The 25,058-nt window shown below is 31.0% G+C and overlaps 1 protein-coding gene across 1 annotated transcript; it reads left to right on the top strand.

Moving 5' to 3' along the window:
- Nucleotides 1-19,348, top strand: LOC124359786 (zinc finger protein 483-like). Its single transcript, XM_046812811.1, has 6 exons — nt 1-514; nt 4,354-4,530; nt 7,258-7,737; nt 11,613-11,978; nt 15,303-15,400; nt 17,184-19,348. Exons 1-6 carry the CDS (start codon nt 293-295, stop codon nt 17,398-17,400), a joined length of 1,560 nt encoding a protein of 519 aa, XP_046668767.1. The 5' UTR covers nt 1-292; the 3' UTR covers nt 17,401-19,348.
- The last annotated feature ends 5,710 nt before the right edge of the window (nt 19,349-25,058 follow it).

Below are 25,058 nucleotides of genomic sequence, written 5' to 3'. Positions count from 1 at the left end.
TCTGTCAAAACTCAAAACTATAGTGCGAGTTAGGCTCGACAGGGTTAATATTACTTGTAGCATTATGAAAATGACATGTTCTTGTATTATTGTTCAGTTAACAAAATCGCCATAGATTGGGAAACAAATTCAAATGTATATTTGTTAAAAGTTTGAATTTTTTTATTGCATTTTAGTATTGTTCTTTTACGTCACTCTGCTAACAGCTAGGTTATGTCAAGAATATACTTTTTTGAATAGGTCAATTTCAAATTAATAGCCTAATACAATACCAAATTTAGTAATCATTACTATGATGTTCACCAACAAGAATCTACCTACACGAACATATGCTAGATCACTAAAACCCAAGGAAGAGGGACCAGTTTCATATCAAGGGGAAATACCGCCTGAGTATGAAAATGCCTGTAGACTTTGTTTGGAAAATTCAGATATTATGACTGAAATATTTACTGACAGGGTTAATTTGGTAATCCCCATCGTTGTTAAGATTAGATCATTATTGTCATTAGAGGTAAGTTCATAGTATTTATATTTATTTTTTAAAGAATTCATATAGGCAGAGGCAAAGTATGATAAGCGGATTCATTTTTATATCACTTAGTATAATGGAGGAGACTTTACACTCATTCGTTTGCTATTATCGAATGGTTCGATATATTATCCAACTTCGATGTATGTATAAATCATACAAAATAAGAGTTATAATAAATTACTGTGACAAGAAGAATCTCGTAGTATATTACAATTTTGAATACACAAATTTTACAATAACATTACAAGACAACAAAACCAACTATGGTCTAGACTTAGATATAAAAGAAACCTCACAATATTTATAAATTGCCCAGCTTGATATCAATAAGTAACCCCTTTGGTGAAATGGAGGAAAGAATTCTCTCCATGTGTTACTAGGTGACAAACCCACAAGCTACTTAAACAAATCTCGTCACTTGTGAAAAATATCTTACATATTTTCCTCATATTCATCGCCATTTTCAGTCTCAAAATATTAGTTACCTCTTGTTTATTGTTTACGTTAAAATAACTAATAAGCTGAAGTCATATGATAATTTTAATAAATTGTAATATCGAATTATAGGTACTTAAGATAAAAACAATCGAACCACTCGATAATAGCAATCGAATAACGAGTGTAAGCCGCTTATTAAAGTCTACCCGTATAATGATTGATAAATTGAATAACAGGACTATTGATATTTATCATTCAATTCCAGCATGTATTACTTTATTCAATGATAACATAAACTCTTAAAAACATGATGAAGCGTAATGACTAAAAAAGGTATAAATCTATGCTTTATACCAGCTACACAGCTCCAGTATAAGTGCCCAACTTTCGAATGATCGTTAACATTGAATAACTATTAGAACAAATTAAATGCTCAGACATGTTTATCGTGTTAATTAAGTTATTGTAAGTACTAAGTTACTCAAATTTAGTATAAACAAAGTTCTGTTATTTTCTATAATCTAAAATGCGTATATATATATATATATATATATATATATATATATATATATATATATATCTCTGACTTATAAAAATATAGCTTCACTATAATACAATCTTTAAAGTCTATAATGTAACTCATTTCAACATTGTTCTAAGTTAATTTAAACAAAGTTAAATCTTAAAACGTATGGTATTTGAGTAATGACGGCTATAGATGGGAAATATTCAAATAACCTATTATAAAATAACATGTTGAGATATTACGTCCCAGTAACCTGTTATCATGGTAACATACAAAAATTTAAATAACTCATTACAATGTAACATAGACTGATAAACTAATAAAGTTATAAAAATATTAATTCAAATTTTCACTATACAACACAATTATTGGCAACAATTATTATAAAGTCCTTATCTACTATTTGTTATTAGGCTATACATACATACTTATTACAAATATGCACTATGTAAAGGTTATGTTTAACTAATTACTACTAGTAACATATTTATGATAACCTAACTTATATTGCATAATAACTTTCCAACACTCCATAGTGTAATATTTCCATTTCTAGCATCATTGCTTGCACGAAATGGCCACGGCTCTTAATGGTTACTGAGTAACCCAAAACCAGAAAATTGTTATGAGAATACCAAATTATTCATCTCAGTTGTTAATGAAATAACAGTATCCCGGTAATGGGTTATCACTGTATTACCTGTTACTGACACTGATACCCCCCCCATCTGTAGTGGCAGCAAGTACAATGTTATGTGTATGTTTTATTTGTGTCAGACATATTTATCCTTCAAAATAGTAAAAAGTAAGTAAATGTTATACTGTTTCATTAGTTACATTTTATAAATACACATAGTATAGATTATTTTTTATTCATCGTAACATTATTACTTTTTATACTGGAATTGGAATACTTATAACCTATTTGGTTTAAATAGTTATTTGTAGGATTATTTACTCATGAATATATCATTGATTCAATATTATCGATCATTCGAGTGTTGGACGCTTATTATACTGCAGTCAATTACATTTACTTGAATGTGTGTACAGGTGAAATTGAGTTAACAGGATGTTATTGTTCTAGGTTAGTTTTGTTTATCTATAACTAATGGAAACATAATTTGTTCAACAAATATTTACTACATAGCTGCATTATAATAAGCGGCCACTACCACAATCGTATAACCAAACTATTGATTATAAATACCTTAACTATTGAATACAAAAGCATCCTAATTATAGTTATTAGTAATTTACTATTGCCAACTCTTTTTGAAAGAGTTTTTCTTAACCGGGGACCTAAAAAAATGACATAATAGAGAAAACAGACTTTGTTTAACTAACTTTGAAAATTACATGTCATTATGATGATCGATTCTTGTTTTCTCCTTCCAAAAGGAAGCTGTGTCAGCCTTTTGGGAGGCAAAAATCAAAAACTGGTTGTCACAATGACATGTAATATTCATAGTAAGGCAAATAAAGTCTATTATTTCTAATAATTTAGTATTTTACAATCAGAAATAGTGACCTATGGATAATACCTGTTTATAGTTGATACAGATTATAAGTTATCTGTTAAACATTATATAACATATAGCTTATTTACACACACACACACACACACACACACACACACACACACACACACACACGCAGGCACACACGCACACGCACACGCGCGCACACACACACACACACACACACACACACACACACACACACATACACACACAAATCAAATCTGCATATTATGCATTACTTGTCATGGTTATTGTACGTACTCATAACAGCCTCTATTATCAAATGAATTTAAACCTGTTCTTACAAATTCATAGGTGGTATAAGTTTGTATTTAAACTAAACTTGTTTTAAACTGCCCCTGCCAGCTAGGCTTAGTAGATTGATTATAGTACTATGTCTAGTTACAGTGTAGGCTACACATTGGCCATAAAATAATCATAGCCCTGTGTATCGTATCAAAAACAATTAATTTTGATATATGAGAAAAGACTTATCATCAATTAGTAGGTATTCCAATCAGGCTTGCTTAGCATATCTTTGTCGCCATGGTAAGAGTTGATCCAATAGACTATTTTGAAATTGGCTTATTGCCCATAATGAAGGATCTAACTGATCCAAGGAGACTAACATTGATAATTTTTAAACTGAGTTGGTACACCATATAAGGATAATACTATGGGTATAAATGTTCATATCTTTGTTGAGTTTGCAGTTTCTTTATTTTTAATAATATTGGATCAGGGGAGGCCAGATACAATATTTTCTCAATGAAATTTTTGATATTTGATATTATTTGCCATCCCAGTGGATAAGTTTAATTGTAAGCATATAGTTCAACTGAATTTTTCCCATCTGGGAATAGTCAAATTATGACATGGATTAAATTAAACAAGTTTAAAAGTAACTGCCATTAGTGAAATCACCAATGTTAAAGAAAGAAAGAATACCAAGGAATTTTAATATGATACCGTAGTTGTTTTAGTTAGACATTTTGTTAGCGCCAAAATTGGGTTTGAGGTTCAAATTCTTATTCTGGCAGCAAAATGTGTCATTATTAAGATCGGTATAAGTATAAAGGTAACCAATGCTTATGCCTATGTATATGTGCTCTCAGTGTAGTGTATTTTAGCTAAATACAAAATGTATTAATTGTGATGAGAATTAGTAGCTCATATAATCATCAGTACCTTATTAATGAGTATTGCAGGCTAGCATTTATGTTTTATAAGATCACTAATATTTCCTAGGTAGCTCATGTAATTGTCATTGGCTTATTAATGAATATTGCAGGCTAGCACTATGTTTTACAAGATACCGTAATTTTTCCTAGGTAAATGAGGATGATGAATTGCCATCAGCTGTCTGTGAACAATGCTTAAATAAGCTGAATGAAGCGTATAATTTCAAGAAGCAATGTTTAGCCAATGATGTTAAGCTGCGACAGTTCCTTTGTAAGTGGCCACAGAAAACACATTATCGCGCTGCTATCATTGACAGGATTGAAGATGTAAGTACCTACCTATAAGTTAAACTTATTCATATTTAATGACAAATCCTCTGTAAGTGGCCACATAAAACACGTTATCGCACTGCTATCATTGACAGGTATTGAAGATGTAAGTACCTACCTATAAGTTAAGCTTATTCATATTTAATGACAAGCAATATCTGCTGAATATGAAGTCAATATTTGTGTTAGGTATATTTTTGTATTTTTAACCTTTATGAAGTTTATGTCAAAGCTTAAAAAGTAATGGAGTTAATAATCAAGTTATTTGTCAGCAAGCATACAAATTATGCCAATTTTGTATTATCTTAGAACCGAACTTGTAAGAATTATAGCAAACTAAATTTTACTGCCAGCACTAATATTTTTCTCAGTGTTCTTAAGATAATGAATGTATGTGGAATAATTCAGTGAAAATTGAAAAGTCCACTACATAGGCTAATTCTTTGTAGAAAAAAGTGTTTGATGATTAATCTTTATCATGTACTCAGGTTTTTGAATGATTTAATAGGGGTGAAAAGAGGTTGAAGATGACCCATCTCCACCTTTAACATAAATAATGGATCATACTCTGAAAACCACAGAGTGCTGGCACTTTTTAATGGCACTGCCTATCTTTATAAAAAAAACTTATTTGTATTAATTACTCAAACAACCTAAAACAATTTTTGAAACAAGTAAGTTAATTAGGACTTAGATTCTAAATAGTATAGTTTGTTTAACAAATTCTCTCACTCCTGAACATATTAAAAACTTCCTCGCGTACTATTACTGTTATAAAATCTATTCTGACACATATTTGAATTTCAGTGACCTTCATTATTATTTTGAATAATTACTTTTCAGTTATTAACCCTCCATCAGGCGCTCACGGAGGTTTCCTACAGGTTAGCGAATAATGGATATCATAGTCGTTTAAACTGTTTTTATTTGTTTAAATATTCATACGGATCCAATTACAATGTAATATATTCATTTTTAGAAATTAAATAAAAATTACTCTCTTATGTAATGAATTTTCCAAATAAGAAATTCAAAATCTTAAAAAATGTTATTGTATCATGTAACAACATGATTTATTTTAAGGAATAATGCAATTAATTGTAAAAATGTTTAACCTACTGTAATATTATATGGCAATTAACTTAGTTTTTAACTTCTTACAAAAACAACTTACTTCAATTCTTGAGTTATTATATAATTGTAATGTCAATTATTACTTTGAAATAAAAATTTATTCTTTACTAAAATTTTTGTAAATACTACAAAAAGTTTGAAAAAATTTTCCTTCTGGTTCTTATAACGACAATGTTCACTCCATAAACAGTACTGAAATGTTCCCTAGCACACGGATACTCTACTGACAAGTCTCTCGTCTTCATTCTCCATTTCACAAAATTCAAATAAAATATATTGTAAAACTTAAAAAGAAACCATCACAGGTCACACATTTAGGCGCACACGGATTATTACTCCATAAAAACTAAACACAATAAGGCGCTCACGGAAATTTCGTCCAAGCACTACAAACACAACATCGGCCGCTCACGGAGGAATCGTTCAGTCTCGCACGGAAGTAGACGTCATACTGACAGATTTTGACAAAGATAAGCGGGAGGCTATTGTTTCGCTTCTCCGAAAGATGCTCGTGAAGTACACTGCGGGAAACGACTGCCAACATTAGAAAAGTAGTACTATTTTTAATAATAAAAAATACACCGAGGAAAACTCCGTTTAGCGCCCGATGTAGGGTTAAAGCTTCTATTGTTGGTGTCATGGAGAATGTCACCATACTAAAGTATTTAACTTTGATTATCAGGAAGTATCATTTAGTGGTGATGCAGTGAAAACGTGCTGTATAGTGGCTATGAGGCTTACACCTGCAGTGGATCATGTCTGGATGTGTAGTGGCACACTTGCTTTAATTATCCATGGTTTAGATTATGCCTTATCATTGTCTCTTGAGTAGAGATGTATGCCACTCATTTTTTATCATGGTTTTTTATGAATCTTAAAATTAGACAATATCATGTGTTACTTACCTAAAATAGGAAGCAGCTAGTAAAATGTCAAAATTTAACTACAAAAGTAATATTATGTGCCAGTCTAAATACATGTACAACATTTGAATAAAATTATTTATAATACAAAGAATGATAAAAAGTGATAATTTAAAAACACCTTATAATAATATTTTCTGGTTGTTTTTCTTACATACTTCCTCTTATGGTTATAACGTTGCAATTGGAACTCAGCTGCAATAACAGCCCTTCATATTCCTCTAGAATATATATGGATATATCCTCTTTACTGTCTTCTCCATGCTTGGTCCCAGTTCCTGACTTTAGCTTGTCCCATCATATCTGTTCGCGTCTTCCTAGTAGACTTCTTCCTTCGAGTTTCCCTGTAGTCCTATTTCCTTGCTGTCTTCTCAGTACATGTTCAGTTCATCTCATTCTCCTTGACCTTACATGTGCTACTACTCATTATCTCTGTATAGATATCTAATTTCTTTATTGTGTTTTATTCTCCACACTTCATTTTTCTGTGTGGAATTAAATATCTTCCTTAGAACTTTACTCTTAAAGACAGTGTTGTCTTTCTTCTTGTTTTACTAGTGTTTCTTACATAAGATGGATAATTTGACCGGTTTGTTGTTTAAAATCAAAACTAGATGTGTTTGCGTAGAGCTTTACAATGTTGGTATTCAATACTTTCCACTTGTAGGGATGTGTGCTGGATGAGTCTCACTTGACGGACAAGAAGGACTACTGCACTTTCGAGTGGGATGACCAGGTGCCGCTAGCTGCTGTTATCACCTCTAAAGAGTTGGCCAACTCAAATCTCTCTAGAGAGGATCAGGGATCCCTTGATTGCAACAGTGCTAACCAACCAAGAGAGGATCACAGTTCTATACCTGATTCAGAGTCCTTTAGTTTAAGTGTAGATTATGAAGCAGGTGAACAGTCTTCAGAGTCTGCAGAAGATGATGTTGTTGTTGGTGATAACAGTAATAGGAAAGGGCACAATAACCAAGGAACAAGCAGTATATCGAACAAACAGTTACATGTGACAAGTATAACATCGGACAAGCAGTTACAGGAGACAAGTAGTGCATTGGATAAGCTGTTACGGGAGACAAGTGATACATTGGACAAGCAACAATTACAAGAAAAAAATAACTACATATTAGCATCTTCTTCCAAGGTAATAATTTATTTAGCTATTCACTCTGTTCATTAACATACAACCTAAATATTATGTTATTTACTTATGGATTAAGGACGTCATCTTTGCCAATGTATTCAAATTTTATAAAACTTTTACTCAGTCCAGAGCATGAGCCATTAGCACTGATGACTTTGTCAGTGGCATGAAAATGCTGTAGTTTTTCACAAAATATCATGGGAAATTAAATCAAGGATCAGAATCAGAAGACTTTCTTGAGCATAGAGTACAAAATTAGTGTCAATAAGCATTACAATAATTAATGTACAAATAAACAATAACACAAACAATGTTTGATATTCATTCAAGGTGAGCAGTGAGCTAGGAACTCATTCATCATCTAAATTGATCTCCATAAGGCATTTTCACAGCATTGTCTTCAGCTCTGCAGGAAGTAGATTGAAACACTTTTGTCCCCTCATATGAAGGTTACTTTTTAAACAGAAGAGTTCTGTGGGATGGTATGAAGTAATGGTAATCCTGAGAGCTATCTTGTTACTGAGTTTGTCAACATTCTGGTGAAATATAGATATTTTCTTACTTAAAGGGGGGTCTTATGTTCTTTCTGAAGTTACCAAGATGAATTTGTACCAACTGGTTGTTCCCAATCCCTAAAAAGAATACTGTTTGAAGGCTCAGTTTGTTGCAAGGTGTTCATTGTCCGATGGGAAAGAGGTTGAAGACTATTTTTATTAGCTAAGGATGAACAAATATTTTGGGCTTCCTCAATATTTTTAATTAAAAGAATCATCTAATGTTTCAAATTCTTCAAATTTTTTGTCAGTGATCAGGGGCCCATTGAAAATTTGACTGTTGGGCAGAATGGTTTTTATTTACTGTAAGTCTATGTGTTTTCTATAATAATAATTATAAGATCAACTCTGTTCTGAGTATGTTATCCTGGATTAGTTTCACTTATTGTCTTATGACTGGAACTTAGTTTGGCAGGTCTGTTGAAGTCAGTTGTCTTGCTTTAGCTACCTGTAGGGAAACACTAAAACAATTTTGTTTATGCTTTCTAAATTTACTTCTGTTAAGGGATATTTTTCTTGGTGCAATTGAGTGGGATTCATCTGTTTTAATTATTTCTGAGAGTTTTAAATTCCAATTCAAGTTTGTCCTGTTGACTTTACAGATTGGAAATATATGTAAAAGAGGGCATATGCCCTAAATTGTATACAGTAGTTACAATTCTGTATTTCTTGCTTGAGTGTCCGAGCCTTTAAAAGTTTTTGTCACTTCCTCAAAGTCAAGTCTCTGTGTTAGTCTGTTTCAGTCGATTAATAAAAAGTGTTATTGATTCATCAGTCATAACAACTTTTTCATGCAGTACTCTAGAGTCTTGAATTTCTATTTTACTTTGAAGTAGAGTTACTCTAGATTTTTTATGTAAGTGAGATGACCTTCAATTATTTGACTTGCTTTCATGGCAAGCTCTTGAAAGATATTTTGGGTCCCTGAGTGTATTTGTTTTTCTTTGTCAATTTTTGCTTGCAGATCTTTATTTGTTTTTAACAAAATTTCAATTTCTCCTAAAGGCTTCCCTTAATTTTTCTCTATTTCTACTTCTATACCTCAATGTTTTGTAAGTTAGCTTTAAGTCTAGATTCTTTTTGTTTCAGAAGTGTATTTTCTAAAAGCAGTACCACTCCAATTTTTCCAACCATTTTCTATTTGTCTTCCTCATTTTTTAAATCACTCTCTGCCAAACTTAGTTCTAAATCAATTAGTGATTGGTCAGCAATGAAAGAGTTATTGATATACACAAGTCCTAAATGTGTATGTGTATGATGAAAATTTTGCTGTAAATGCTTTATACACCATGTGCAAATCTAAGTTCCCACTTCATTTTTCGTCTCTTTTTTCAGGTTTTTTTTACATAGATATTTAGATAAACTGCATGATACCACATTCCACAAGTACTTGTACATTTTATGCCTGAATATTTCACCTGAATGATACAGGAGCCACAGGGATATCTGGTGGGCAAGATTTGGCAATAATTAAGATGAAATAAAATGTTAAACCGTGTTTAATGGAGATTTGTATGACTTCTTTGGTCCGACAGTGAAATTTAAAAAAATCTGACACTGTTGTGTGATGCTCGCGTGTGTATATGCGCACGTGTGTGTGTGTGCATGCGTGTGTGTGTATACACATTTATATACATACACGGGATGTTCCAATAGTCCCACTCCCCCAACTTTACTGTTGAATGCTGTAAGGATATGTACTAATAGCATCACCTGTTATAATGTATTTCATAATCATCCTTCTAATCCCAAAGTGGTGGGTGAGAGTCAACACAAAAGCTTTGAAAATGGTAATCCTTTGAATGATACCTCAAACATTAAATACAAAACCAATGACAAAAATTAATTTTATACCAAAATGGGTATTGTTTGAACAGAGATAGAATTCAACTTAGAGATTTCTAATCTTTTCCAATTTTTTATCAAAGCCTTAAAAATGAAGTTTCACTCAGTTACTGTTAATCTTAACTTTTCATACTAACTTCCACTTGTGGAGAAGGATATAATAGAGGATGGGGTGAGGATCTTTTTTGGATACTTTTTGCTTAGTACTTTTCTTACTACTTTCAGTAGTAGTGAATACTTTTGTTCATCTACCTTTATTGATAATTTAGGAGTGGGTTTAATTTTTGTATTTGCACCTATACAAATTTAATGAATATTAAAAGTTGACAGGTATTTGGTCTTCCGATCACATGTTAGTTTGGTTATTTAAACACATCCGTGATGGAAACAACCAAATTGGTGTACAATTAATAAGGGCGTTTTGTGTAATAGTATAATTTTCATCCCATGCGATATACAGGTTCGAGTCCTCATAGAGCAACTATTTTTATTCATCTATTTTCATTGATAAATCATATATTTTCTTAGTTTACTTCACTTTATAAATATTTTTACTGTTTTTGAGGGGAAATTACTCTAAATGTTAAAGGGTATGAGAAGGTTTTCCTAATTTTTGTCTTATATATGTGTGTATATATATATATATATATATATATATATATATATATATATATATATGTATAAGTTGGAAATTCACTTTATAATCAATAATCATTATTAAGATTTCTATATAGATTGGTCAGGTTGTGTTGGTTTCTCGTCTCCTCCAGTCCAAGAATTCGTCCAAGGAGTAGAATGGTCTGTTGACAAGCCATTTGGTCAACTTCATTTTACCTGGTAGTAGTAGATTGAACAGCTTTTGGCTCACGTAGGATGATTTCTTTTCAAACGATGTGGTGTGGTGCAAGGGCAGGGGGAAATTTAATGCATGGCGAGCGTTGTGTCTATGGATGTTGTGGCCTCGTTCTAGATGTTCCTGTTCAACATGCACAATAACTTTTCGGATGTATAAGCCAACTATTGTTAAAATATTTTGGCAAGGAAAAACATTTGTATAGCTCTCTCTAGGACCCAGTTCTTACATTTTCCTGATGGCTTTTTACTGGGCTCCTATGTTTTTTGTAGGGACTATTAAAAAAACATATTAATAAAATAAATAACATAGTACCCTTTTATAATTTTTATTTCCCGTGTTTCGTCAATTATATCATGATCACAGTATTATTGTAACCTCACAACAAACTATAAACTGTAGTTTGTGGTCATTTTATTTATTTCTAAATATTGATTGAAATGAAGAATAGGAATGAACTATATATAGTATTACTAGACACTTAATATTCTAACAAAGGTTAACATAACAATTTAAGAAGTAATTTCACTAGAAATCATAGCTTTACTGTAGCAGTCAGTGTGGGCAGAGCACTTTGCACTGCACAGGAAATTATTGACTAATTGTTATTCAACTTGTCCTAGGCTAAGAACAAAGAAACAGAACAAGTGGATCACGATGATATCCCTTTGCAGAGAAGACTTGAAATGGAAAGTGAAACTGAAAAGCCACTGGAACTTCAGACACAAAATGGCAGTTGTGTGTTCCGAAGAAATCTATTACAAAACCAGTGCCCAAGATGTAGGATGGTTTTTCCCTGTGTAATGTTGTTTAGAGAACATGTGAACGTTTGCGCTCCCAAGTTTATCTGTAACAATTGCTCCAAAGTGTTCAGAACCCCCAGTCTGGTGGTTCGACACATGCGAATACACACTGGCGAGAGGCCCTACCAATGTGAGATCTGCAAAAGTTCTTTTAATCAGAAGGAGATATTGCAAAGGCACATAGCGGTTAGTTCATTATGATAATTTAAAACTCTCATTAACTAAAAATCCAATTTAATAACAAAACTACTTAAGCTTATGAGGGCTGTCCAGAAAGTATCCTATATTTGATGATTACTTATTGTCTACATCTGTTACTGTGGTCAGATTCAGCATGCACTATTTCTGTACCATCCTAATAATGTCTGTATTGCATTAATTTAGTTAATTGTGTACAGTACAAGTCACAAAATTCTGTGAATGTGTAAATTTATTGATGACCAACGGGAAGCAAATTGAAATATGTGATGTAATAAAAATAAATTAACAGTGCCATTATCATTTATTTTGTCTGACAATGCACAGCTCATGCAGATATATATCTATGTGTAGAAAGTAATTGTCAGTACTGGTATAGATTTTTTCAACAAATATATTTTTGTTCATTTTTTCTTCCAAGAAACAGAAAAATATTATAATTTGGCATAAATGGAATTTTAGAAATATTTTAATCTATGCTAATCATATCCAGGCCAAGATTTATTCAGTGCTTCAAAGTTTAAGTCAGCTGTCAGCCATTATTCAAGTGTTTGTTTCTCAAGACTTCATTGGATGTTTATTCCCTAAAAAATTACAGAATGTGAAAATCAGCAAATTTACATCAAATTTTTTCAAAATGGGGAAAATGTGAGGAGACAACTCAAATAATTCAGCAAGCCTTTTAGGGGGAGGTTATGGGCTGACTTTTGTGGATTTGTGGTTGAACCATTTTAAAAACAGCCTTGACTCAGTTGAAGACTTGTACAAAACTATGACCACCAACTCTGAATTGTGGCTATTCCCAGAGTTGAAATCCTCACTCATGGAAACCAGATTTTAACTTGTTTCTCAAAGTGAGATGATCGTTTGGACAAGTGCATCATATCCAATGGAGGTTACTTTGGAAGAGACTAAAGTTTAGTTGCAATCGGTTAGCAAATATTAAAAGACCAGATTACTGGACAGCCCTCGTATATGGTGTGGAATAATGTCAAACAGTGTCAGGTGCAGTAACAACTGTGCAAGTTTTTAGGTAGACTATAAATATTTTGTGCATACTATGTTTTTTTGTTGAATGAATCCACAAATAATACCAAATTCATTTATCTATTAGCATTTGTTTGTTTTGTTGATTAAAATATTGCTAAAGATCACAAAATCTCTTAAATTCATTGCCACAATCAATTTTAATGATACTGTATGTAAACACTGATGTATTGCAGGATTTACATAAGATAAAAGGTTCTTTATTTAATTAAAACATTCTCGTCAGTTACAAAATGGAAAACCTGGAAGACCAGACAATATAGTCTACATACTTTAATCTATTGCATTATACAGGAATAATTTGTCGTCAAATATAATCTTTGCATATTCTTAAGACTTCAGAAAATGCCAACCTCATAAAAAAGACAATGTATGTGTCTACTTGTAACTCAAGAGCCGACTTTGTGTTCTTGAGTTTAGTGTATAAGAACAATGTTAAACTTCAAACCCACTTATTTTTGGTCATAAGAAATAACTTTTAATTATATATTTTGTTATAGTGTTATGGGTTATATCTAATTTTAAAGACATAATTAATATGCAGCCAAGTGCTTTGTAGTTTTTTTTGTAAAGTGATTATCATTATTAATATTGAAGTGATAAAGTATGAAAATGTTTGAGATGTTTTCTGAATATCCATTAACCTTTGAAGATCAAGCAAATATACTGCCAGATCCTATATTCTGGAAAAAAATGTTCATTCATGGCTTTTTGTCTAAAACCCCTTGGTAAAAATGCAGATTTTCTGAGGTTTTAAATAGTTTTATAAAAGATATAATATATTTTTGTCAATATGTTTTGAATATATCCTTTTATAAGAAAATAATCATAAGAATGGCCTTACTATAACTTAGAAAGGTAACATATTCAATTAAAGATTAAAAATATGTATTTTTTTTACTACCAATTTTTTATTAACACAACTAAGAATATTTTTAATGTGGGAACGTTTTTGTTTGAAATTTATATATTAGAGAAAACATTTACACAAAGTTTCAGACATATTGAAAAAAATGTTTCTATGAATTTTTCTTTCAATTTCAAACACAATGTATACATTATTTCCATAGAATTGGTAACACAAAATATGCATATCATTTGAGCAATCAAACGTTTTTATATTCCATTTTACTCAAAACATAATAAATTGGGAAAAGAAAACCAGTCACAATCAAAACTTCAATAAGACATAAGAAGATCTTTGTTGCCATTGATCATTTATACAATGAAATAGGCATTGTCAATACTTTGTTTAGTATAAAACATATACTAATATAGAAACAAACCATTATTGAAAACCACAAAACAGATTTAACAGACTCAAAAACATTTACCTTACAGTTGTAAAACAAACATATATTTTAAAATTAACACCCAATTATTTAAAACTGAATATTGACATCCATATTTAAAAACTCATCAATTGAATAAAATTGATTATTAAAAGCCACAAATACAATTTTCTTTTTAAATTAGTTATTGGAGTAACATGAGCAATTTCTGGAAGCTTGTTAAAAAAATCGTACACAGTTTACCATATGGGATGTTCCAAATTTGGTCAGTTGCACTTATTTTGTGCTTGGTCTATGTACTTTTCACAGGCTATTTTTTGGCAGAGGTTAGATGTGCCCCATAGCTTCTTTTAAAAACGAGATATGCATTGTAATAAGAGAGAAACAATGATAAAAAACGTCAGCAGACTAACCTCGTTTAGCCAACTGGGAGTAAATGTCAAACAAACAGAACTAGATTCACCAGCTATCTATAAGGCCTTATTTAAAAAAAAAACACAATTTAATATGTGAAGCTTCACAAAATTTTTTCATTGCTTCAAATATTAAAAAACACGAAATAATGTGCCATTTCAAAGATATATTGATATATTGACTGTATATACCCGGTTATTCTTTTTCGTGTGGATATCGATCGCCTATATGTTGTTAGCCGGTCTTTTTCGTGTTATCTAATGGCAATATGTAATTGGCTGGTCTTTAAATTATTAAAATATTGAAAAAACAAAAATATAATAAAATTTATGGGCATAAGTGCAAGTGTTTTGAAGTTTAACATATTCTTATGGAGATAAAATAAAAATGGCGGCCAGTGCTCTACCATTCACTAAATGTTGCTCTTCAGTCAAAGATGTATAACAGACATGCAATAATGCTAAAACTAGTTTATTTTGTGAAAAGTTTGTATTTTTTAAATTAATTTATAACCTTTACAATAACAGATTAATCTAATATAGCTTCATTTCTGTTTTAGCAAAGACATGCGACAAACAGGCCATACAAATGCAAGATGTGTCCAAAAGCTTATGCCCTCCCACTTCTATTGTCAGCCCATATCAGAGCATCTCATTAGTAAGTTTTTGAGAAAATTATAATAAGGAATAAAACTATCAGTATTATGAATATGATCAGACTGTGCTCATATTCTGTTTGCTTGATTTACATGTTGACTGTAAAACAGATAAACTAAATCCAATGTGCTTATTTGTGTTTATAGTAACATCAGACGATGTTTGTTTTTGCAACAGATTTTGAGATGGATCAGTATTTTCCACAAACATAAAACTGGCAACAGTGTTGAGCACGGTTTACTAAGGGTTGAGAGCTTTCAGACACACATACTTTATTGGACTTTTTTCGTGTGGGCTGCTCTAGTATTGATGTCAGTGCACATAAAAACTTCAGTGCAATAAAAACCGTGCATTTTTAATACTATTAATTATTTTTATAAAATTATTGTTAAAATACAAATAAAATTAAGTTAAAATTGGTTTTATATCCATGAATTTAATGTAGCATTACAGGTTATTGTCTTTTTTCTTTAATAACAAGTTATACCACAGTCAATTAAGGATTGCAGTTGGGCCCAGGTTCACACTCACACACATACAAGTATAGAGGATTAGGACTGGCTGTATTTCCGTCCTAGTGCATTTCCCCAATCAACCCAGAGTATTCTGAATTTTATTCTAGTAAATAATACAGTTTAAACTTTTTTTATTCACAAATAGTACCGGAATTGATCCGGATAAACCAGAAATACAGTAAAAACAATAGACAATAAGGAATTTAATTTTTATAAATATAACAATAAAAGGGAACCAAATTGTTATTTCTTGTTTCAGACTTTAATTATAGAAAAACATTCATGAAATGTTTACTATTTTGTAAAAACTCAGTCAGTCTTTTGATGAACTTTGGTATATTGCTTCTGGGAAGTACGATCACCCAGTCATTTCAAGACCATCGTACGAAGTGCTGATGAAGTGTTAGATCGTCGCTTGAAATAAACCATCAGCTGCACAATGGCATCAGAATGAGTCATGACATCATGTGGTTTTTTCATTATCAGAATGGTTTTTGTTGCCTCTGTTACCGTTGAAGTACAAGCTGCTGATGCAATTCCTACATTGATGATTTAGCATGCTCAAAAACTAATAATATAAATTTTAATTTTTAATGGATATACATAGTGTTGTTATAGATGTTTTATATCTGGTGTTAGAACAAGATTTAATTGTATCAGGATTCAAAGCTTTATGAAATACGAGATATTACAATCATATAACAATTTGTGGTAGCTTGACTCACTTTTCTGTCAGCCACCACAAGAGCTCTTGTCAGAGTGCATTAAAAAATATAGCCTAACATTTCCTAGCTATCCTAGTTTTTGTAAGGGATGCAATTAAATTTCAATTCACATTAATGTCAGTATTAGTTTAGACGATACTTTTTGACTACACTGAAAATGATAAAATCATCTAGCATGTTCAATATTAATAAAAATTAACATTTTCAATGGTTGGACCTATTGCTTTAACAGATGTTTTCTGTCCAGCATTATAAAAACATCTAATTGTATCATGGTTCTCTGGCTATAAATCATCCTGAAGAAATTCAATTGTTTTATTGATGATGTTTATTCATCATTTTCTGTCTAGATCATCCCTTGAATTATCCATGTAAAGCCTTGTAATTTGATAGAGGTAATTGGCTAAAGATGATGCCAAGAGACATAATAAAGTGACTTACGCCTCCTTATATATTACGCTAAAATAAGGATTGTTGTCTAATTTACTTCTTTCTCTTTAAACTGAATAGCATTCTGCATATTTAGACCAAATGTGTGTTTTAGTGTTCAAAACTTCAAGTGTAATCTCTGCCCCAAGAAATTCCGTCATGCGTCAGGTCTCTCCAGACACCAGCATCTCCACAACGGGACCATCTACATCTGTAAGATGTGCAGCAAACGCTTCTCCGATGCATCATCCATCAGGCGACACATCAAAGTGCACAACATCATGGACAATAACAGTGACAGTGAGAGCGAATCTGTGGAGGGTGATGCGTGAACATGGTAGTGTCAGGCAAGTTTCTCGACACGTAATGTGCGAAAATAAATGTTCCTCTTGAATGATTGTGTTTCACAGTAAACGTTTAAATACGCTAGTGTAATTTATTAATATTAGGTAAGAGGTTTTTACTATTATATACAAATGATATAAACAAATTCTGAAGGAGAAAACTTGCAAAAATATTAAACTAGTTTGTCACAAGTATTAGATACAGCCTAATATCTTTGAGTAATTGTTTCTTCGTAGCGTAATTTTGGTTTTGAACAAATTTATTTTACTACTCTCTGAATGTAATGTGTGTTTCATGGGGGAAGATAGCATTACAAGAGCATGAATGTACTTACTATCTATAAATAGCTATAAAAGTTACAAAAATATGATAAATAAACAAAATTCTAAGAGCAATACGTCAAAGGCAGAAAAAGTGCAACTGAATGTCAGTGGCTATTGGATCCTAAATTAAACTGGAATCTAAATGAAAACCTCTGACTGGTCTGAACACTGATGGAGTGGAGGTTTTTATTCAAAGTGATAACAAAAATTATGTTAATTTGAAATAATTGGTATCAAACACACAATGGTAAATTGTGCTTCCATAAAACATTCAGATGAGTTTTGAAATATTTTTTAGTGTTAAATATATTCATAAAATAATATGTTATAAATAATAATTTTTAAATATTATGTGTATATGATGAAACATAATATTTAAAAATTATATATATATATATATATATATATATATATATAATTATATGTAATATAAACAATAATATTGTTATAATTTAATAAAACTAGCTAATCTGCAAACATTTTTCCCAGTAATTGGGAAACAACATTTAGTAAATGCAACTTACTGAATACATTATACCAACACAGCATACATACGTTTTGTACATTTGACTGAATCTGCCTGTACATGTTTAAACAATTCAGCAGAAGAGAAGAATGGACATTTTCAGTTGTTTTTCTGCCTTGACTTTTGTTTACAAAATTCTTCTGTGTTATAAAAAGTTGTGAGTTGTACAAAAAAATTACAAAGTACATTTTCAAATTTTTCTATTTTATGAATTATTAGTTAATGATAAACAAGTTATTGATTTTCAAAAGCTATCCACTTAAAATAATTGAAATAAAAATATACATAATAATGTCTAGGCTTATACTGTTCTACAAGTGTTTACTTTAACTTACATTCTAAATATGTATTTTATCTGATTCATGGTTGATTCAATTATTTTCTTTCAACTAAATAACCTCCCCCATAAACTCGTAATATTATACATGTGCTAGTTTTATATGTTCTAGATTTATAATTATCACAAAATGGTTCAAAAATATGTTAAGAAAAAATATTTTGTGTATATTGATAACTGTAGTAACTTTGAGAGCGGAGTGTCTAGGTACAATGAAGAATATCCTAAAAGAAAATGTCAAATCTAAACAATTGAAGTATAATTGAGTAATTTCAATAGTGAGAAAATTTCAACAAAAAATCATTAGTATTCATACATTTTTTCTCTACTGAATTTTAATATTTAACTATTTAGTCTCCATTAGTAAATGGTTATCTCATCATTGAGTGCATTGCACCTCCATGTAGAAGATTATTTTTTTAATGATCTTAACTAACCTACTTTTAGGCCTTAGATATTTGAAACTTGAAACCTCACCCTGTGTGAAACATACCATTGTGAGATTATCACAATCAAAGTCTAAAAGTTCTGAAGGAGAGCTTTTAAACTTAATTACTTTAAAAAATATATTTTTGAAATTTTTGTAACGAATTAACATACACAAGGAATAAATAAACTGAAGTGTGCAAAGTAACAGGCACTAAAGTAATAACTCAACAAATGTGAGTAAAGTCAATGTGGAGAACGTTAGTGTCTGTTACCTTGTCTAACAATGTTTATTTCTTAGAACAATATATATATATATATATATATATATATATATATATATATATATATATATATATATATATAAAATACTTTCACACTGTTGAACAATTAAATTAATCAATATTATTTAGATCAATAAATATTTACAAAGGTTTATTTTAGCCCTATTAGATCTCAAGGAATTTTATGTCCATTAAGATTACCTGGGAAGAGTATTAGAATCTTGAAAAAGGTAATTTTTAATTTTACTAATGGCTCTCCTCAACCCACAATAATAATTATCTTAGAGGAAAAACCCAAAAGTAAACTTGCCTATAATTTAAAAAAGTTTATATGATGATAACAACAATATTAAAAACTACATTAGACAGATTAAGGTCTGTTCCAACTTTTTTAATGTACAAAGCAATTAGTGAGTTAAACAGAACTGAAGAGGTTTGTCAAAAGTTTAATTTTACTGTAACTTAACTAGTTTTAATAATAAAATCTTTCTTTAAATAATACATTCGCTCCCTGAGCTGTCAAGACTGGACACTGTGCTGCCAAAGTGATAAAATTCCTGTTTGGTTACTCTAAACTTTGTGGGTATTCTCATAGTTGTACTAATTTTCTAGAGTAAAGTGGCAGCTAGATGTTTAGAAATAGTTTTAGATTATTTGACCAAGTATTTCCCCATTTTAACTCTCCTTAGGCTTAACGTAAAACCTAAAATAATAAACGGTATATGATTAGGCAAGGAATTTTTTTGGGAAGGTTTCTTCATAGAGTGATGTGGTGAATTCAAGCACTGTCTAGACTGCCACAGCTGTTTTGGCTTATCGTGACACTTTACTGGTCTATAGCTGCAAGCTTGATATCACTTTTCTACACTCAATACAATAAGCATCAAGTTTTATAAAAAAGTGGGTTTTAGTAATGGTATGCTGTAGATTGTAACCCCTCAGTTAAAGTGCTTATAAATATAAGAAGAGACAATGAAACGATTTAGAAGGTGTAATAAAATGTGATTATTCTGTGTAACTAACCTTGAGCAACGTTTTGATTACGTATGCCTTGTAACATGTCACTTTTTCCTTGAATGCCATTCCCATGTTCCCAACTGTTTGCCATTTTGGGTTCCTAATCATTTTTCAAACAATATGACTTTTCATGTTAAAACCCTTAGAAAAACAATAAATTTAGATCATAATAAATGAAATCATAATAAACTTAGATTCAAGTTGAAACAGAACTATAACAAAAGGAGTTATTGAATTGTATGGGTGCCACAAGAGAATGAAACCAACTAGCTTAAAAAAGCGTATAAAATAAAATGGTGTTGTTTCTAAAAACCAATTAAGTGTAAAATATCTATTGATTAATTAAATGAGTCATTTGTAATATTTTGTCATGACATTAAGATTTCTAAAAAAATATTTGTTGTAATCACTTAATTTGTTTTCATTATTTTATATTACATTAGGTTGATAAAATAACTTTTCACCAAAACTTCAAACCATTGATTTCATTTCTATTTATTATGCATAAATGTTCGTTTCTTTCTAAGGGGATTAAAATATGCGGTAATAAAATGTAAGATGACATTTTAAAATGTACTGAGGAACCCAAATATAAGCTAATGGAATAGTTAAAAACGCACTACTTAGGCAAGGACTACTCAAAACTGAACAGATTTGAATCAGAACCCTACTATGGGTTACTCCAAAACACATTAAAAATTTAGGTAATACAAATATAAATTAAATAAGGCCCACAGTATGTTTTAACTTATAAAAATAAACATTTTTGATTGTACACAGGGGGGAAATGGTCAGAATTTGGTTTGGTTGCTACAAAAATAAATAGTTTTGTACAATGATTAAAATGAGGTGGCACAAGGCGTAGTTATCAAGTGAGAATTCTGAGATGGAGATGTGGGTGGACAAGGGGAAGGGCAGTGATATTGTGTTACAAAATAGTTGTTAGAAGTTTCTCCCAAAGCCAGACAATCATCCAACTAACAAAATAAGTCTAGTGCAAAATAATTGTTCATGTTGTTGGTTCATAAAGGAATGCATTTTGTCTTGCATAATTATTTGTTGAAAAATACTGTGGTTCTACAATGAGACATGTAAAGAAACATCTTTTATGTTGGTTAGCTAGCAACACCTTGATGTAGACAAGTCCATTGAAATATTGTGTGCCATTCATACACTCGCTGAATATGTGTGAGCTGTGGAATTAAATACGATTAGTTTAATATCACTGTTAGAAAAGTATAGCTTATACACAAGTTGTTCAACATGCAAAAATAATTTTCATGTTGTAAAACTGTTTTAATAGTCGCATTTGTAATATTAAATAGCAAGAGTCTGCACATGTAAAAGTGCCTTGTAGAGTATCACAGACTAATTGAGTGAACTTGATCCTTGCTGACAAGTTTGAGCGTGTCAGGTACTGAACATATTTTCTGAAAATAAACAAGCACTTGTAGCCTTTGTATTTGTGTCTCATGTGTTTCTTGTGTGGCACGTTTTACACAGTGTTAAGTATTAACTGTCTACTGAATGTTATAATGACCTTTAATTTGTAGAATTTGTAACAAGACTGTTGATATAAAATTTTGTAAATTGTACATATTCTTAGTCTTGTAAGTAGAAAAATCAATACATTTTACTTAATGTGCATGTTATAATTTAAGTTCATGTGCTTTAACTATTGTTAGATTCTATGTTTGTTTTCTAATTTAAGTACTTTGTACATTCAGTGTTTCTGAATCTTAATCTCTTATCTGTAAAGTCTTTTTATAGTACTTATGCGAAAAATGTAAACTCTCCTATATCTCGTTACAGATCTTATCAAATTGTTACACACTCCAACCCTTAGTTTCTATCATTTGGGAGGCTGGAAAGTGTCATTTCTTCCTGTACAACTACTACTTGAAATTTTGCATGCAACCTCAGTAAACCTGTTACATGACATGTGGTGTGGTGTACACAGGCTTCTTGTTGTCCTTGTTTTAACATAGTGTGAATACTGGGAAGTATCACGTGACTTAATTTTTTTAATTTTAAAAAGAGTTTTATACTTTAAGGCAAAACTAGCTTATTATTCTGGAATATTATGGTTACCCACTGGAAGGTAAATACAGAGCTGTGGTGAAATTATTATAAAGTTTTGTTATTACTCATTAAATATTTCATGTCGTCACTCATTGTAGTACTGTATTTCCAAACAGAAATGTTTATTTTTGGTACGTGAATACTCATAAAATGAGTACCTCTGCTTTAGTAAATATATTAAATCCAGTCATTCACAGCATGTATTTGTGTATTGTGTAATATGGAATTATTTTATTGTTATGAATATAGTTTTACGTGTATTGATGCATGCTCTAATTATATTGCATGTTCAATCTAAATTAAAATACAAAGTACCTGAATAATAGAATAATTATATTTGGCTAACATCTAATTTATTGTTTTATCCGTAATGTGCAATTTGATGCTGAACAGAAAAAATATTTTATAAACTGTTTTAGTCTTGTATTTTATTTGTTATTAAACAGCTGTAACATTTGTATAAGTGTATTTTATTTATTGGTAAAAATAAAGTATGTTCAAATGATTGTCCATATGAAATACTAAAACAGTTTCTCTTGCACCCTTCTATATGTTCTTCATAATTTCAAGCAAATGAAATAACCATATGATAGTTGGTATTTTAGATACCTCTAACATTATTAAGATTGTCTCAGGATTATAAAACCTTCAAGGCCAATAAGATATTTATTTAATGACTAGCAATTGAGCTTGCTTTACCTTCACAGGACAAATTTATATAGTTTTATTGTAGTTGTTGAGCTTGGCAGAAATAGAAAAGATAATCATTATACTATAGATTCGTTTGAAATTGGGGTTTTTTTAATTTGATCAACTTTGAAGAAACAGAGTGTCATTTATTTAGAATTCAATAATTAAAATACTATTTTACATAAATATCTGAAATTTATCTTTCATGTTAGCCACTCAACAGTTGGAGAAAGTATTTTAGTCCACAAAAGTTAAAGTTCAAGTGTTGCTTTTATCCTTTCTCCTGAGAAGGGAGGAAGAAACATAGCAAAGATTTGTGTCCCTGAATGCCCACTGTGGCACAATATAAAACATAATGCAGCTATGGTGAGAAGGGTTTGCTTTGATTTGGGGTAGTTTCTGGAACATCATGCACTCAATTGTGCACCTGATGGCACAATGAGAATAATAACTCTTTACCTAGATACACAACATTTAATAGTCTAGATGCCATGTTAAAATGATGTAGAGTTCGTTTTGAGCTTCTTCATCGCCAACTTGTCTTTGGATCTTTCAGAGATGAACATATTTCAGGATTCAAGTCTGTAACAGCGTCGGACTTCAGATGCTGCACTAAGAGCAAGGTGAACTAAAGCTTAATCCTATGCGCTTAAAGGCAGTATTTATAATTTGTTCTTGGAGCTCGTAAAGCCAGCTCTATTGGCTGCCATCATCTTGTCGGAAGCACAGATTAATTTTTGCCACAATGTTATCTCAACTTGTATGTCCAGCTGTACTAGCTAAGATATAATATGTCCATAGCTCGGAATGCCAGCACCACTTAAACATAGCAGTTATTTTATAATATTTTCTTTGTTTAATAAATGAATGGTGAGTGTTGAAAATTATCAAGCAGCCTTATTTTAAAGTAATTTTTAAATTGAGCAGTAAACTTTAAATTTGCTTATAATTCTTCTTTAACACGTTCGCTGCAGGTGGTAACTCTGGTTACCGCTGCTACGCTGCACTAGGAGCGGGCGGTAACTGTGGTTACCGCAGAGCCTTTGTTCTGAAATGAGGTCAGTGTGCGGCCAGCACTCGAGCTATCACAACACTGTATTTCTTGCTCCTCGGGAGGTACTTTTCCCGCATTTTTATGGACTTCGTTTTCACATTAGACTTTTTCATTACTTTTTATGAATTTTTAAGTGTTTATAGTAGTAAGTGATTGTGCAACACAATGGATGTTCGCCTGGGACCAAGTGGTGTACAACAACCAAGTTCTAGGTGTATTTGTAAATAATAAACGACTTTAGGGTGGGTTGGTTAGGATGTATATATACATTTGTATCAATATTTTATTTTAGTAAACTTATTTCTTCTTTTTTCATAATTTGTATAAACTTATGTACTACAATATTTTTTGTAAACTACAATAATTTCAAATAAACACTTAAAAATATATTTTGTTATAATTACTCACCACATATTTGTAAATAATAACTGAATTTGAGTGAGTTAGAGGAAATGTATATAAACTTTTACATTCATTTTGGTTTACACACTTACGTATAAATATTGTTTTTTTGTCTATGATGACTAAAATACATTTCACCTAGATATGATGTATTAATTTGGAATATTCCCACTGCCATAAAAGGGTGTTCCCTAGTGCGAGCAGTAACTAGAGTTACCAGCTGGCAAGGAAGACTGTCCTCAGGAGCTAGCGGTAACCACAGTTACCGAATGTCCAAAATGGTAGAGAGTGATAATTTTTGTGACTAATGAGTAATTTTCATATATTTCTATTATATTTCATCCAAAAGTAAGTAGAAATATATTTAAAAATTTTCAGCATATGCGGAACTCTATATAGGGATTTTTAGCAGCGAACATGTTAAACATTGACTGTGCAAATGAGATGAATGACGCTTAGTGGGCCTATACACTGAAGTGATAGAAGGGATGGAAACGTAGAAAA

Source organism: Homalodisca vitripennis, chromosome 4 (genome assembly GCF_021130785.1).
Source record: "Homalodisca vitripennis isolate AUS2020 chromosome 4, UT_GWSS_2.1, whole genome shotgun sequence".
NCBI classification, from domain to species: domain Eukaryota; kingdom Metazoa; phylum Arthropoda; class Insecta; order Hemiptera; family Cicadellidae; genus Homalodisca; species Homalodisca vitripennis.
The sequence above is the reverse complement of the archived record's forward strand: the minus strand, read 5'-3'. Positions and strand labels throughout refer to the sequence as shown.

What these genes read in the sequence shown, in the direction of transcription:
- LOC124359786 (XM_046812811.1), top strand. Translation starts at nt 293, where the DNA reads ATGATGTTCACCAACAAGAATCTACCTACACGAACATATGCTAGATCA. An exon ending in TATTGCAAAGGCACATAGCG is followed by an intron (nt 11,979 to 15,302) that starts GTTAGTTCATTA and finishes TTTCTGTTTTAG; the next exon opens with CAAAGACATGCGACAAACAG. An exon ending in CATATCAGAGCATCTCATTA is followed by an intron (nt 15,401 to 17,183) that starts GTAAGTTTTTGA and finishes TGTGTGTTTTAG; the next exon opens with TGTTCAAAACTTCAAGTGTA.